Here is a 14,491-nt window from a genome sequence, read left to right on the forward strand (position 1 = left end):
CAGAGATGGCAGGAACCAGAAGTCAACGCTGCGGCCCGTCGACGATGTCAGTTCTTTGCTAACTAGCGCAGTTAGCCTACAATCTCTGCTGCAAAATAACTACAGCCGGAATAGGTGCAGATTCTGGAAGATCTGGAAAGCTTACTGTTGTGTGTCGCTGCTCTATAGGAGTCCAGAAGTCACTACAAAGGGCTGGAAATCAGCTTGAAGGTTTTTGTCTTGGATAAGGATCATATGTTATGGGAAAAATGGTTCGATTCCAAACTTGGAGAACGGATTACTGACACTAACCAAGATTCCACCCCTTTTTTGTGAGAATAATTAGATGCTAACGGCTAATTTCCATGAAAACAATACGTTTGTTATGCTACGGTGTTACGCAACAGCGTGTCCTTGGCGGTGGTTGGTCGGCCACAATATCAAACCTTGATAAGATCACAACTTATTAGGCCACGGCCGTGTCATCGATATTTTACCGCCGCACAAAAAGATCCCCGATGACGCTCCAGCCGCTCCTTAGAAATTGTAAATGAGATTTTAGGGAACGACGTGATGCGGCGGGAAGACCGGATGGAGATATTACATGTTCATTCATGCTTAGAAGGCACCGGAGTGAACGCTCGGTGATGGAGAGTAAAAAAGCGGGGAGGGCGGGAAGAGGAGGAGGAGGAGGATGAGGAGAGGGAGCTCGGAGTCGAGAGGCTAGAGCGCAAAGAGCGAAGGCGAGGAGACGAGAAGCAGGAATTCATTCAGCCTCTCCGGTCGGCTGCAGCCTCAGTCAGGAACGCCTCCGTGGAGATCAGGAAAAGTACAAGAGGACGAAGACCCGTTGGAGGAATATCTCGTACTTCCTGGAATGTTTTGGGAAAGGATGCCGACCTTTTAGAGCTCCCGCTCGTCACCCGTCAAAGTTTGAAGGACAGTCATGTCGATATGTAGATGATAATTCCTCCTCGTTGATATCTCTGTCCCTGAACTCGAACCTCTGGATTATCGCTCGGAAAGTCCCGTTCCGGCCGGGAATGGATTGCACAAACGAGGATGACGACTGGAGGTAAACGTTTGCTTCTTGGAGGCTGCGTCTGAGCTCATTTGGGGCCGGATGGAAAAATGGGACAGCGGTGTTCATCAAGTGATGACTGGGCGGTAATTGGTGCTGTGGAGAGAGATCCAAAGATGGCCACGCTCCCCCCGTTCTTCCCGCCTTCTGACCCATTTTCCAGACTCTGAGGCGTCTGCGAGGGCGCTCCGGCCGACACCATGAACCTGCGCGGTGGCAACGTGTCCGAGTTGATTTCTCAGTCGGTCACAACCGGCACCCTTGAGCTGCTGGAGCCCGACCCGCGGCCCCCACGTGGGTACCAGGAAGCCCCAAACAATGTGAGCCACGCTGGGTGTTCCGGCGCGGGAAGCGACGCTCACACCGGGAATTGGTCAAGCACCGGAGTTTACAGCGAGGCTGGCGGCAGGTTTTACGGGTGCACGCCCCAGGATGCGGAGGAGGGCAAGAACTGGGCTGCGCTTCTCATCGTGGTGGTGATCGCCGTCACGGTGACGGGCAACATCCTGGTCATCCTGGCCGTCTCCCTCGAGAAGAAGCTCCAGAACGCCACCAACTACTTCCTGATGTCGCTGGCGGTTGCGGACATGCTCCTGGGCATGTTGGTCATGCCGGTATCCATGGTGACCATCCTCTACGGTGAGTGACCCTGACAGCGGGCGCCGTGAGGCTGACATTTGGCGCGTTGTGAGTCAACGCTGTTTGCCGAGAGGAGAACTATTAAGACTTGATTGGCGCTCGGCTGATGAACGTCTGCACCAATCACGCGACTCGAACCAGCGTCCAAAGTGTTCGCTTTGTGCGCGATGGCGAGATGACGTGTCGTCTGGGAATGGACTCGGAATAAGACGCGTTATGATGCGGCGCCGACTCTCTTCTTGTTATCCGTCAGCCTGGGCTACATTAGCAAAGACAAATGTTGCTTATTAAAATGGTTATTATGACAAATGGCCGCCATTAGTTACACTGCGGTGCTTTAATGGACTCAAGTTTCAACATAACACTTTCAAACCACAATAACACAAACGCAAAAAGCCCACTAATCCAACTAATATGCCGTATGTCGCCGTTTCAGTTATAGTCAGACTTTGTATTGGAACCGCCCCTGGTTTTCATCGCAAATGTTGCCTTGGTTTTCATACAGTGTCTCTGTTATTGTACAAACTAGTCCAGGGGTGTCGAAACTTTTTATATACGGAAAAATGGCAGAAGGCAAGGGCCGCTTTGACGTTTTGTAAAGCAAGAAGTAATATATCGATATCGATTATTATCGATTATATATCGATTTCGGCGAAAAAAGCCTATTATTCATGTGAACTTAGGTCTTTGCGCTTTTTTGTTCACTTTTCTTCTAATCTTCATAAATGTTCTTCTTGTAATGTTATGACTTTATGCTTATATTTTGTTTCTTCTCATAATAATATGATTTTTAAAAATAGCTGATGATGTGACTGATATCAGCATAACGTTATCAGTGGAAAAAATGCATTCATTCCACCATAGTAGATTTTTCATGTTACATATATCGGTATCGGCTGATATCGGTATCAGAAATCTCATTTTTTTGGCAAAAAAACCCAATATGGGACATCCCTAAAAATTTCATCTTTTTTTTCTTTGATATTTTTAATATTAAGATTTCAATATCATAAAATTGTGACTTTGTGTCTGATTAGAATACTTTTTTTCTCTTAATATTTTGACTTTATATTCTCATAAAAGTACAGCTGTTTTTCATTTCTGTTGTTGGGAATTTTCTTCCCGTGAAGTTATGACTTTATTCCCATAATATGTTGACTTTGCTCCAGTAACATTATCAACTGATTTGTTGTTTTGCTTGTTTTTCATAAAATTGTGAGTTTAAAAAAAGCTTTTTTCTTGAATATTACAAATTAATGCGACTGAAATTTTCCTTTTAAAATTACAATATTATTCTCGGAAAATTACGACTTTTTGTTTTTAGGTTACAACTATTTTTCTCTTAATATTTGGACTTTATTCTTGCAAAACTATCGATGTGCTTCTCAATTATTGCTATTATTACTATTTCGATTTTATAAATGCCGAGATCTAAAGAAACTCAAAAACAACTGAGAGAGAAAGTAATTGATATCTGTCTGGAAAAGGTTAAAAAGCCATTTCTGAAGCTGTGGGACTACAGCACACCACAGTGAGAGACATTATCCACAATGGCAAAAACATGAAACAGCGGTGAACCTTCCCTAGGAGTGGCTGGCTCACCAAAATGACCCCAAAAGTGACGCGATGACTCATCCAACATCCAAGAGGTCGCAAAAGACCCCGCAAAAAATTCCAAAAAACTGCCTCACCTCAGTTAAGGTGAGTGTTCATGACTCCACCATCACAAAGACATTCAGGCTGGTCACAATTTGGCCAGAAAACATCTTGATGGGGGCGCCACGGTGGTCTAGTGGTTAGTGGATGGTGCGCAGACCTCACAGCTAGGAGACCAAGGTTCAATTCCACCCTCGGGCATCTCTGTGTGGAGTTTGCATGTTCTCCCCGTGCATGCGTGGGTTTTCTCCGGGTACTCCGGTTTCCTCCCACATTCCAAAAACTCCAAATTGTCCATAGGTATGAATGTGAGTGTGAATGGTTGTTTGTCTATATGTCCAGGGTGCACCCTGCCTCTCGCCCGAAGACAGCTGGGAGGAAAAAGCGGTAGAAAATGAATGAATGAACATCTTGATGGTCCCTAAGACCTTCGGGAAAATACCAAGAGTAATCATCGTACCAAGAGTAAAATATGGTGGTGGTAGTGTCATGGTCTGGGGGATGTTTTGCTGCTCCAGGACTAGCGGCGATAAATGGAACTATGAATTTTATGTACCAAAAAATCCTGAAAATCCTTTTTCCCTTTTTTGTGTAGCGGTGTCATTGAATCTGTTTGAAGAAAAACTAAAATTAACGAGTGTTACTGATGAAAGAAAATGGCTTAAAAGGTAAAACAAAGCCAATGACACAAACCTTAGAGTTTGTCCTTCAGGGTGGGTGGTTTTAGGAAAGGTCTTCACCCAAAGTGTCAATGTCAACGGCGGTCCCCAACAGTCCAAGAGCGAGGACGTGTTTTTAAGCTTCTTCACTTTGACCAAATGCTGAGTAAACGAATTAGCGCGACGCCAGCGCTTCCAAAACAAGGACCTTTCAGAGCTTATTAGTCTTTAAGGAGAAGACAAACAAGTCATTAGCCACGCCAAAGCTAAACAAACACTGGGGGTGTTTTGGAGTCGTTTAGCGAGCAAAGCGCTTTGTTTGACATCAGAGAGTGGAAGGTTTGAAGTCATCCGTGTTATTGAAGACTTTGTGTAAAACAGGAAGTACTTTAGTCACATTCGATGTGACGGAAAGCATCAGAAAGGTTTCATACGCTTTCAATTGAATTGGATGGTGCAAATAAAATGAAAGATGCTCCTGCCATTTAAGGGTCTTTGACTAGTTTTTTTTACTCCTGTGATGTAGAGGATCTTTGGCAATGGTTTTTTGAAGTAGTCGCTTCTTAATAGTAGTTATATGGAGGTTCTTTGTGGTGAAACAGCTACGTGTTGTACCGTATAGGGGATCTTTGACTAGCATTTGTTTTTTGTAGTAAGAGGTCTTCAATTAAAACTGAGTCAAGTCCATTTATACACATTATTTCACATCAAACATCCGAGCCTCGTTTTGCTTTAATTGCATCAAGCGGGCTGCACGGTGTAAAGTGGTTAGCGCACAGACCTCACGGCTAGAAGACCAGGGTTCAATTCCACCCTCGGCCATCTCAGCATGTTTTCTCCGGTTACTCCGGTTTCCTCTCACATTCTAAAAAACATGCTAGGTTAATTAGCCACTCCAAATTGTCCATAGGTATGAATGTGAGTGTGAATGGTTGTTTGTCTATATGTGCCCTGTGATTGGCTGGCCACCAGTCCAGGGTGGACCCCGCCTCTCGCCCAAAGACAGCTGGGATAGGCTCCAGCACCCCCCGCGACCCTCGTGAGGAAAAGCGGTAGAAAATGAATGAATATATATAGTATATTATATAATATATAATAATATAATAATTAATTATTATTGTTATCTAGATTTTTTAAATGCCGAGATCTAAAGAAACTCAAGAACAACTGAAAGAGAAAGTAATTGAGATCTGTCTGGAAAAGGTTATAAAGTCATTTCTATAGCTTTGGGACTACAGCACACCACAGTGAGAGCCATTATCCACAATGGCAAAAACATGAACGAACAGAAAGCAACGCAATTATCTATGCTAACACTTCCCATCTAAACGACCGGTTTCCCATTCAAAGCATGCGGCGACATGTCATTCTTTTAATGCCTTGCTACTGGAATACGTGTGTGACGCCACTGGGACATTCACAAGGAATTCTATGTATTTTCTATGTAGTTTTTTGGGAAGATGCCGTTGTTTGTATTTCCAGACAAATAAGCTAGGATAGCTAAAAGACTTCTTAAAGGTTTGAAATGTCAAATTGTAAAGGTTACCAAGGTAACCAGAGCCTTTTGGCCTTTTGAAGGCTTCTAAAAGGCTTCCATGCTTCATGAAGCCCATAAAAGGAACAAGAGTGAGAACATTCCCAACGACCACAAACACTTTCTGGCATCCGGTTTGTCTTTTTAAGCGTTTGGTGTCCCCCAGCCTGTCGAGGCGTCGCTCCTGTCGTCCTTCGTAACTCGTTGGCTCATCACTCGGACGCCGGAGGGCAACAACGTCTTGACTCGGCTTGGCACAGCGTGGCTCCAGTCGCCATTGGTTGAGTGGCCAAAGAGGGCACTACGGAACGCCGATTTTCCAGGATGCTTGGTGTCATCCATCTGTGCTTTATTTTCACCTGCGTCTGCCAGAGAGATTGGTTACGCAACACTGGAGGGAAGCCCGAATGGCGCCTTCCTTTCTGGCTTTCACGGCCCTTCTGGGATTTGACCTCCTTGTTGGAGGCTGAGGGGCTTTGTGCTCCATTCAAGATGGCGTCTTCCGTACAACAACAACCTCGTTGGACACAAGTCGCTTTCTGTCGGGGATGGAGATCAAAGATCCAAACGCTGAATGCTATGCTGTGTTGACGTTCTAACGACTAAATAAAAATGGTTTGCTCCAATAACAGGCACAGAATATCAACAATAGCGCATGGCCTGTCCGTCAATTTGCGTGCTAACACTTAGCGTTCTGCATGCCAACGTGCAATAAAGTTTCATTTAAAGGATCTTTGGCCGGTGGTTCTAACACCAGGGCTCTAACAACAACAAAAGTCCGCTCTTGTTATATAGAGGATCTATGACTAGAGGATCTTTGACTTGCGTTTTTGTGGTAGTTTCATAAAAACAGCAGAGTGCTCCTGTTACTGTAGATAAAGATCTTTGACTTGCGTTTTTTTTTTAAATTAGTTTCATAAAAACAGCAGAGTGCTCCTGTTACAATATATAGAGGATCTTTGACTTGTGTTTTTGTAGTAGGTTCATTAAGAACAGCAGAGCGCTCCTGTTACTGTATATAGAGGATCTTTGACTTGCGTTTTTTTAAATTTGTTTCATAAAAACAGCAGAGTGTTCCTGTAAAGTATATAGAGGATCTTTGACTTGTTTTTTTGGTTGGTTCTTACAAACAGCACAGTGCTCCTGGTACTGCATATAGAGGATCTTTGACTTGTGTTTTTTTTGGTTGGTTCTTACAAACAGCAGAGTGCTCCTGTTACAGTATATAGAGGATCTTTGACTTGTGTTTTAGTAGTAGGTTCATTAAAACAGCAGAGTGTTCCTGTTACAGTATATAGAGGATCTTTGACTTGTGTTTTAGTAGTAGGTTCATAAAAACAGCAGAGTGTTCCTGTAAAGTATATAGAGGATCTTTGACTTGTTTTTTGGTTGGTTCTTACAAACAGCAGAGTGCTCCTGTTACTGCATATAGAGGATCTTTGACTTGTGTTTTTTTTGGTTGGTTCTTACAAACAGCAGAGTGCTCCTGTTACAGTATATAGAGGATCTTTGACTTGTGTTTTAGTAGTAGGTTCATTAAAACAGCAGAGCGCTCCTTTTACAGTATATAGAGGATCTTTGAGTTGTTTTTTGGTTGGTTCTTACAAATAGCAGAGCGCTCCTGTTACAGTATATAGAGGATCTTTGACTTGTGTTTTAGTAGTAGGTTCATTAAAACAGCAGAGTGTTCCTGTTGCAGTATATAGAGGATCTTTGACTTGTGTGTGTTTTTTTTTTTATATTAGTTTCATAAAAACAGAAGAGCGCTCCCGTTACTGTATATAGAGGATCTTTGACTTGAGTTTTTGGTAGGTTCTTACAAACAGCAGAGTGCTCTTTTTATATAGACAATCTTTGACTAGTGTTTTTAGCAGTCCCATCTTATTAAACAACAGATCACTCCTCTCATATGGAGGATCTTCTACTTTGAGGTTTTTGGTAGGTTCTTAATGACAGCAGAGCGGTCCCGTCATATAGATGATCTTTGACTTTTTTTCCATTTGTCGTATTGAGGACGTATTCCATTTATTTAAGCATATTGTTGCTGAAGTGAATTTCACGTTGAACGACTGAGACCTTTTATTTCCGGTATCCGTCAGGATTTTATGTCAATGAAAAAATGTGTCAGGTGGTTTGTCTTGTTAAAAATGCTAATGTTTTCCTGGAACTCCCCGGCGTGACGTGATTGAGGCTATTAATGACAGCTGGGCACCCGCTCGGAATAGCGATCCATCAATCAATAATCATTAGCGCTGCAGTTCTCTCGTCAGCGATGAAGCCTCGTGGTGTCGTTGCGATATCAAGTGGAATCCTTCCTATTTGCTTTCTCTCCGTGTGTGCGCTCGCCCCGCGTTGGCTGCCAAAGCTTTTAATGTGCAAAGCAGATTCTCTCCCGGTTAATTAAAAGTCTCTTTCTTGTTTCTGTGTTGCTGGGAATGAATGTGGCCAATAAACGGCTAGTATTTATTTACTCTTGTTGAAATAAATGTAAATAAAATGTAAATAAATCTTTGACCGGTGGACCAAATCCAAAGAAAAGAAACCAGATCCATTACAAAGTTTTGAGCACGTCTCACTTTGGCGTCTCTGCCGCTTCTCTGATGTTCACTCCCAGTGAGGCCAATCAATGGCGGGATCTCCTCTCTGTCTTGTTCTTTGTTCTGGTCAAAGCATTAATGGGGGCGGCCTGAATGGGGGCGGCCTGAATGGGGGCGGCCTGAGAGCACCCCTCATTATTCCTTCTTAACCGTTCTCATTTTCAGTAATGTGCCTCAAAAAACGTGAAGCCGTGCTCCCGCTGATCGATTTCACCTCTCAGGGTGTGTAAGGAAGAAGAAGCTTCCGGAAGGTGTGACACTCTAATGGTGACCAGGATGACACTTTGATGGTGACCACTTCACACCGAACAATAACTATTCAATTCCAATTACAGGCCTGTCCCCCCCCCCCCCCCCCCCCTCCAAGGCCAGCGGTGTTCCCCACTGAGCCATCCAGCCTCCAAGCCACTGCCTTTTTGGCTAATGTATATTTTGTAGTCCAATCGCTCTTAAAAAAGACAATTTTCAATAGAATAGCTACGCAATATTTTGAAATTCATCATTTCCCTCAAAGAACCACAGCTCCCCAGTTCCGGCAGCACTCATGCATGCAACCACCATGTTTAACTGTAGGCAAGGCACAATTATCTCAGTACTCCATTGTGTTAGAATTAATCTTTCCCCTCGGTGAACCGCAGCTCCACAGTGCCAGCAGCACTCATGCACGTTAAAACCATGTTTAACTGTAGGCAAGGCACGATTATCTCAGTACTCGATTGTGTTAGAATTAATCTTTCCCCTCGGTGAACCGCAGCTCCACAGTGCCAGCAGCACTCATGCACGCTAAAACCATGTTTAACTGTAGGCAAGACTCGATTACCTTAGCACATTGGTGTGTTGGAATGAATCATTTCCCTTAAAGAACTGCAGCTCCATAGTGCCGGCAGCACTCATGCACGCTAAAACCGTGTTTGACTGCAAGCCAGGCTCAATAATCTTGGAACATTCTTGTATTGGAATGAATCATTTCCCTCAAAGAACCACAGCTCCCCAGTGCCGGCAGCACTCATGCACGCAACCATCATGTTTAACTGTAGGCAAAGCACAATTATCTCAGTACTACATTGTGTTAGAATTAATCTTTCCCCTCGTTGAACCGCAGCTCCACAGTGCCGGCAGCATTCATGCATGCTACCACCATGTTTAACTGTAGGCAAGGCACGATTATCTCAGTACTCAATTGTGTTAGAATTAATCTTTCCCCTCGGTGAACCGCAGCTCCACAGTGCCAGCAGCACTCATGCACGCTAAAACCATGTTTAACTGTAGGCAAGACTCGATTACCTTAGCACATTGGTGTGTTGGAATGAATAATTTCCCTTAAAGAACTGCAGCTCCATAGTGCCGGCAGCACTCATGCACGCTAAAACCGTGTTTGACTGCAAGCCAGGCTCAATAATCTTGGAACATTCTTGTATTGGAATTCATCATTTCCCTCAAAGAACCACAGCTCCCCAGTGCCGGCAGCACCACCATGTTTAACTGTAGGCAAGGCACAATTATCTCTGTACTCCAGTGTGGTAAATTAATCTTCCCTCTCAATGAACCGCAGCTCCCAGTGCCGGCAGCATTCATGCACGCTGAAACGATGTTTAACTGTAGGCAGGGATCAATTATCTCGGTATATTCTTGAATTGGAATTCATAATTTCCCTCAGTGAACCGCAGCTCCCACGTGCCGGCAGCACTCATGCTGCCTGCCACCACTATGCTCTTTAGACAATAATGGTTGTGTGCTGACACATTTTCAACAGATGGTAAATCTGTAGCTGCTATACAACTATTATACAAGCTGCACATTGACTACTCTAAAGTACACTTAAAAGTACACTTTTATAGTATTTTCCCTTGACAAGATATATCACACTCTGCTTCACAGTGTCACAGTACATGTTGGGGTATGTGTGTCCTTTAGTAAACCGCAGCTCCCCAGTGCCGGCAGCACTCATGCAGCTCATACCACCACCACTCTGGTCTGTAAGCAAGACCCACTTATTTTGCTGCTCACGTGTGTTGCCAGCTGAGACAATAATGGTTGTGTGCTGACTCATCTTCAGCGAATAGTCAACGTACACGACCATGCAAGCTGCACAATGACTACTCTAATGCTGTTGCATATCCAAGATGTGCTGCTGTGTTCATATTGTTGGAGGTTTAATGACGGGGTGTACATGACATTTGTTTTTTTAACATCTATTTGGAGGCGGCCTCAGGCCACGGGGAAGAAGTGGCAGACTGAGCACGCTCTCAGTGTTTTAAAGCGCCGTGCCATGTTCCATCTGGATGACTCATCGCCATTAGCGCCGTGTGCTCTGCGCACAATTATCATTTTACAGGCATAAAAACCATTACCGGGCCTGTGTGCAATTCTCTCTATCACACTTATGTAAAAGACGCGGTGAGCAATCGACGCAGTGCCATGGAGGATAACGGACATGATTAGCTTGAACCGCGTCGGCGACAGATTCTGGCCTAAAGACGTTTTGTTTTTTTAGTTACTTGGTGGCATGTAAGTCAAACCGGAGTCCCTGGAGAACATGCAAAATCCACACAGAGATGGCGGAATCGAACTCGGGTCTCATAGCTGTGAGGCCTGAGTGCTAACCACTCAAACACTGTTCCAAATGTGAAAATTGTAAATAGTTTATAGTGATATATTTGTAAATACATTTTTATTTTGAAGTATTTGATGTATTTGAGCTTTTTAGTTGGGAACTGATATTTTCCTGAAACTTACCCATGTTCTACTGCAGATTACTAAAGAATGGAAACTGATGAAAGACATTACCAAAGGTCACACACACTGCACATTAAAGGGGACCTATGATGCTCATGCTGGGACCTGTGTGTTGAGCGTGGACCCCTAGAGCAGCCCCCCAAAATTTAGAGAACCACTAGCATAATAACGTGATTTTTTTTCTTCCCCCAGATTACGACTGGCCTCTGCCGTCTGACCTTTGCCCCGTGTGGATCTACCTGGATGTGTTGTTCTCCACGGCGTCCATCATGCACCTGTGCGCCATCTCTCTGGACCGATACATCGCCATACGCAACCCCATCCACCACAGCCGCTTCAACTCGCACACCAAGGCCCGCGTCAAGATCATGGCGGTGTGGACCATCTCAGCTGGCAAGTATCCACGCACATTTGGAGCGTCTGCTGCGTCGTTGCGTGGCGGCGGCATTTGACCTGACGTGTGCCAGCTTGGTCGGGGGTGGGGGTGCTCCACCTGCTGTGGTCAATCTAGTTGATGAAGGAATAAGAACGTCAACTCCCGATGGGCCACAAAAATCGAACAAACGTACTGGAAGTGCAGCCAAGAGACAAAATGAAAATCATCAAAATAAATTGTTTAGTTTTTATCTGTTGCATCTGCTATTTCATGCCTTTATGCAACACACCATACACACTCACAGTTATTATCACAGTTATTCGTATTCATCTGCCAAATGTTGTACAAAGATACCGACTTCAATGACTTTCTATGTTGCCGTATTTTTTCTGTGATCCGCTTTCTTTTCTGGAATATAAGTCGCTCCGGAGTATATAAGTCGCACAAGGCAAAAAAAAACATACATAAGTCACACTGGAGTATAAGTCGCATTTTTTGTGGGTAATTTAGTTCTAACATTAATAAAAGAATAGAGAACAGGCTGAATAGATGTAAGATATGCTAACACAATGGTTATTAGCGACACAAAAAATAAACATGAACAGAAAAAGTGTCCAGTGTTTATGAAACATAAACAATTATGTAACATAAACAAGTCGCTTTGGAGTATAAGTCGCATTTTTTGCGGGTAATTTATTTTCCAAACTACTTGACCAAAAAATTACGTCCTCTTGGAAGGCAAGTTCTAACATTAATAATAATAATAATAATATAAAATAAAAATAATAATAATAATAATAATAATAAAAGTATTCATTCATTCATTTTCTACCGCTTTATAATATAATATTATTAAAATAAACATGAACAGAAAAGGTGTCCAGTGTTTATGGAACATAAACAGTTTTTTTCATTTATAAGTCGCTCTGGAGTATAAGTCGCAGGAACAGCCAACCGATGAAAAAAAGTGCGACTTATAGTCCGGAAAATACGGTATTTTCGTTTTTCAGAATTCAGAAACCTTTTTTAAGAACATTTATTTAACATTTTTAAGGACCCCCCCCCCGACCCCACCCAAAAAAAGTCCATATTTCAAGCTTGTAAAGTCTTTGTGCTTGTAACGTTGTACGATGAATTTAACGCCGCCATGGAGAACCTCCGCCATGACACGGGTGAGCGGTCCATGGCGTTTGGTTTCATTTGTTAGCTTTTTATGTCACATTATAACTCTATTACTTTGGGGGGGGGGTCGCGTTGGTGTCAAATCAGGCATATAAATGTTGTCGCTGAGAGTCGTGGTCACGCTATGATCTGATTGGACGTAACCTCGGGATATGAGGAGGGGGGAGCGGGCGTGGGCGTGCATGTGAGCTCGATGTGATGATGCTCCCTCAGCTGGAAGTCATGCCCCCCCACCCCCCATAACCCCCCCACACCGCACACACACATGAGTTATTAAGAATTGTGTTCTTGACTTTTCAAGTTAAAACATGGAAATATTGTGTAATTGTGTAATTGTGTGTGTGTGTCGCTTGTTGGTCTCCCTCCAATTACGAGACGATGTAACACTCCCACTGGAGACCACCAGGCCATCTGTCTGCCGCCACACACGCTGTCATATGGTCATGTGTGGTGAACGGGTGTATGAACACACACACACACACACACACACACACACACACCATCATGCGTGTTGCCACACAGATGCTTACCATCCCCTGAAGTCCAGATGATTAGGAATATTAGTTTGGTCATCAGCCATCAGCTCCTCCTGAGATCTTTCATGTTGTTTCTCCTGGCTGTGATGTTCCCCTGCAGGCATCTCCATGCCCATCCCCGTCATCGGCCTGCGGGACCACGCCAAGGTGTTCAAAGACGGCAGCTGCCTGCTGACGGACAACAACTTTGTGCTGGTGGGTTCCTTCGTGGCCTTCTTCATCCCGCTCACCATCATGGTGGTCACCTACTTCCTGACCATCAAGGCGCTGCAGAATGAAGCCACCATGTGCTTGGACCAGCTGGTGCCACGACCCAAATGGGGCACGGCGTTCACGTTGAGCTTCTTCCCACAAACCTCGCTGTCGTCGGAGAAGCTCTTCAGACGCTCCATCAGCAGAGGGAGCGGCGGCGGCCTGTCGAGCGGACGGGGGAGCGTCTCCGGGTCTTTGTTTGGCCGCCGCACCATGCAGTCCATCAGCAATGAACAGAAGGCGTCCAAAGTCCTGGGGGTGGTGTTTTTCCTCTTTGTGGTCATGTGGTGTCCCTTCTTCATCACCAACGTGCTGGTGGTGGCGTGCGACCCGGCGGACTGCGACGCCGGTCTCATGGGCGGCCTGCTCAACGTTTTCGTGTGGGTGGGCTACCTGTCGTCGGCCGTCAACCCGCTGGTGTACACGTTGTTCAACAAGACGTACCGCGCGGCGTTCCTGCGCTACCTGCGCTGCCAGTACGCGCCCAAGAAGAAGCCTCTCCAGCTCATCCTGGTGAACACCATCCCGCCGCTGGCGTACACCTCCATCCATAAATTACGCAACGGAGCCGCGCACTCTTTCGGGGAGATGAAGGAATTCTCTCTACCCGGGCAGGAGGAGGAACCTCAGAGGAACCTTGACGGGAAAAAGGCAGATAAAGACGAGAGTTGTGTGTGAGGAGAACTTTCTCCATGAGAACTATGCACAGCGGTTCTTGTCCCAACTGTCCCATCGTCGGAGCGTGGCTCTTCTACCATCTTCTACCATCTTCTACCATCTACTACCATCTTCTACTACCATCTTCTACCATCTTCTACCACCATCTTCTACCATCTTCTACCATCTTCTACCACCATCTTCTACCATCTTCTACTACCATCTTCTACCATCTTCTACTACCATCTTCTACCACCATCTTCTACCATCTTCTACTACCTTTTTCTACTACCTTCTTCTACCATCTTCTACTACCTTCTTCTACCATCTTCTACTACCATCTTCTACCATCTTCTACCATCTTCTACTACCTTCTTCTACCATCTTCTACTACCTTCTTCTACCTTCTTCTACAATCTTCTACCATCTTCTACTACCATCTTCTACTACCTTCTTCTACCATCTTCTACCATCTTCTACTACCATCTTCTACTACCATCTTCTACCATCTTCTACCATCTTCTACTACCTTCTTCTACTACCATCTTCTTCTACCATCTTCTATTACCATCTTCTGCTACCATCTTCTACTACCTTCTTCTACCAT

The 14,491-nt window shown here is 44.6% G+C and overlaps 1 protein-coding gene across 1 annotated transcript; it reads left to right on the top strand.

Moving 5' to 3' along the window:
* The first annotated feature begins 696 nt into the window (after nt 1–696).
* htr2aa (5-hydroxytryptamine (serotonin) receptor 2A, genome duplicate a) lies at nt 697–14,282 on the top strand. Its single transcript, XM_058082962.2, has 3 exons — nt 697–1,699; nt 11,074–11,274; nt 13,076–14,282. Exons 1-3 carry the CDS (start codon nt 1,261–1,263, stop codon nt 13,903–13,905), a joined length of 1,470 nt encoding a protein of 489 aa, XP_057938945.2. The 5' UTR covers nt 697–1,260; the 3' UTR covers nt 13,906–14,282.
* The last annotated feature ends 209 nt before the right edge of the window (nt 14,283–14,491 follow it).

Source organism: Doryrhamphus excisus, linkage group LG12, assembly GCF_037039965.1.
Source record: "Doryrhamphus excisus strain RoL-2023G ecotype Guam linkage group LG12, RoL_Dexc_Guam_v1.1, whole genome shotgun sequence".
NCBI lineage: Eukaryota > Metazoa > Chordata > Actinopteri > Syngnathiformes > Syngnathidae > Doryrhamphus > Doryrhamphus excisus.

Coding starts and splice junctions, on each gene's coding strand:
- htr2aa (XM_058082962.2), top strand. CDS start 1,261: ATGAACCTGCGCGGTGGCAACGTGTCCGAGTTGATTTCTCAGTCGGTC. Junction 1,700..11,073: donor CATGGTGACCATCCTCTACG/GTGAGTGACCCT, acceptor TTCTTCCCCCAG/ATTACGACTGGCCTCTGCCG. Junction 11,275..13,075: donor GGTGTGGACCATCTCAGCTG/GCAAGTATCCAC, acceptor GTTCCCCTGCAG/GCATCTCCATGCCCATCCCC.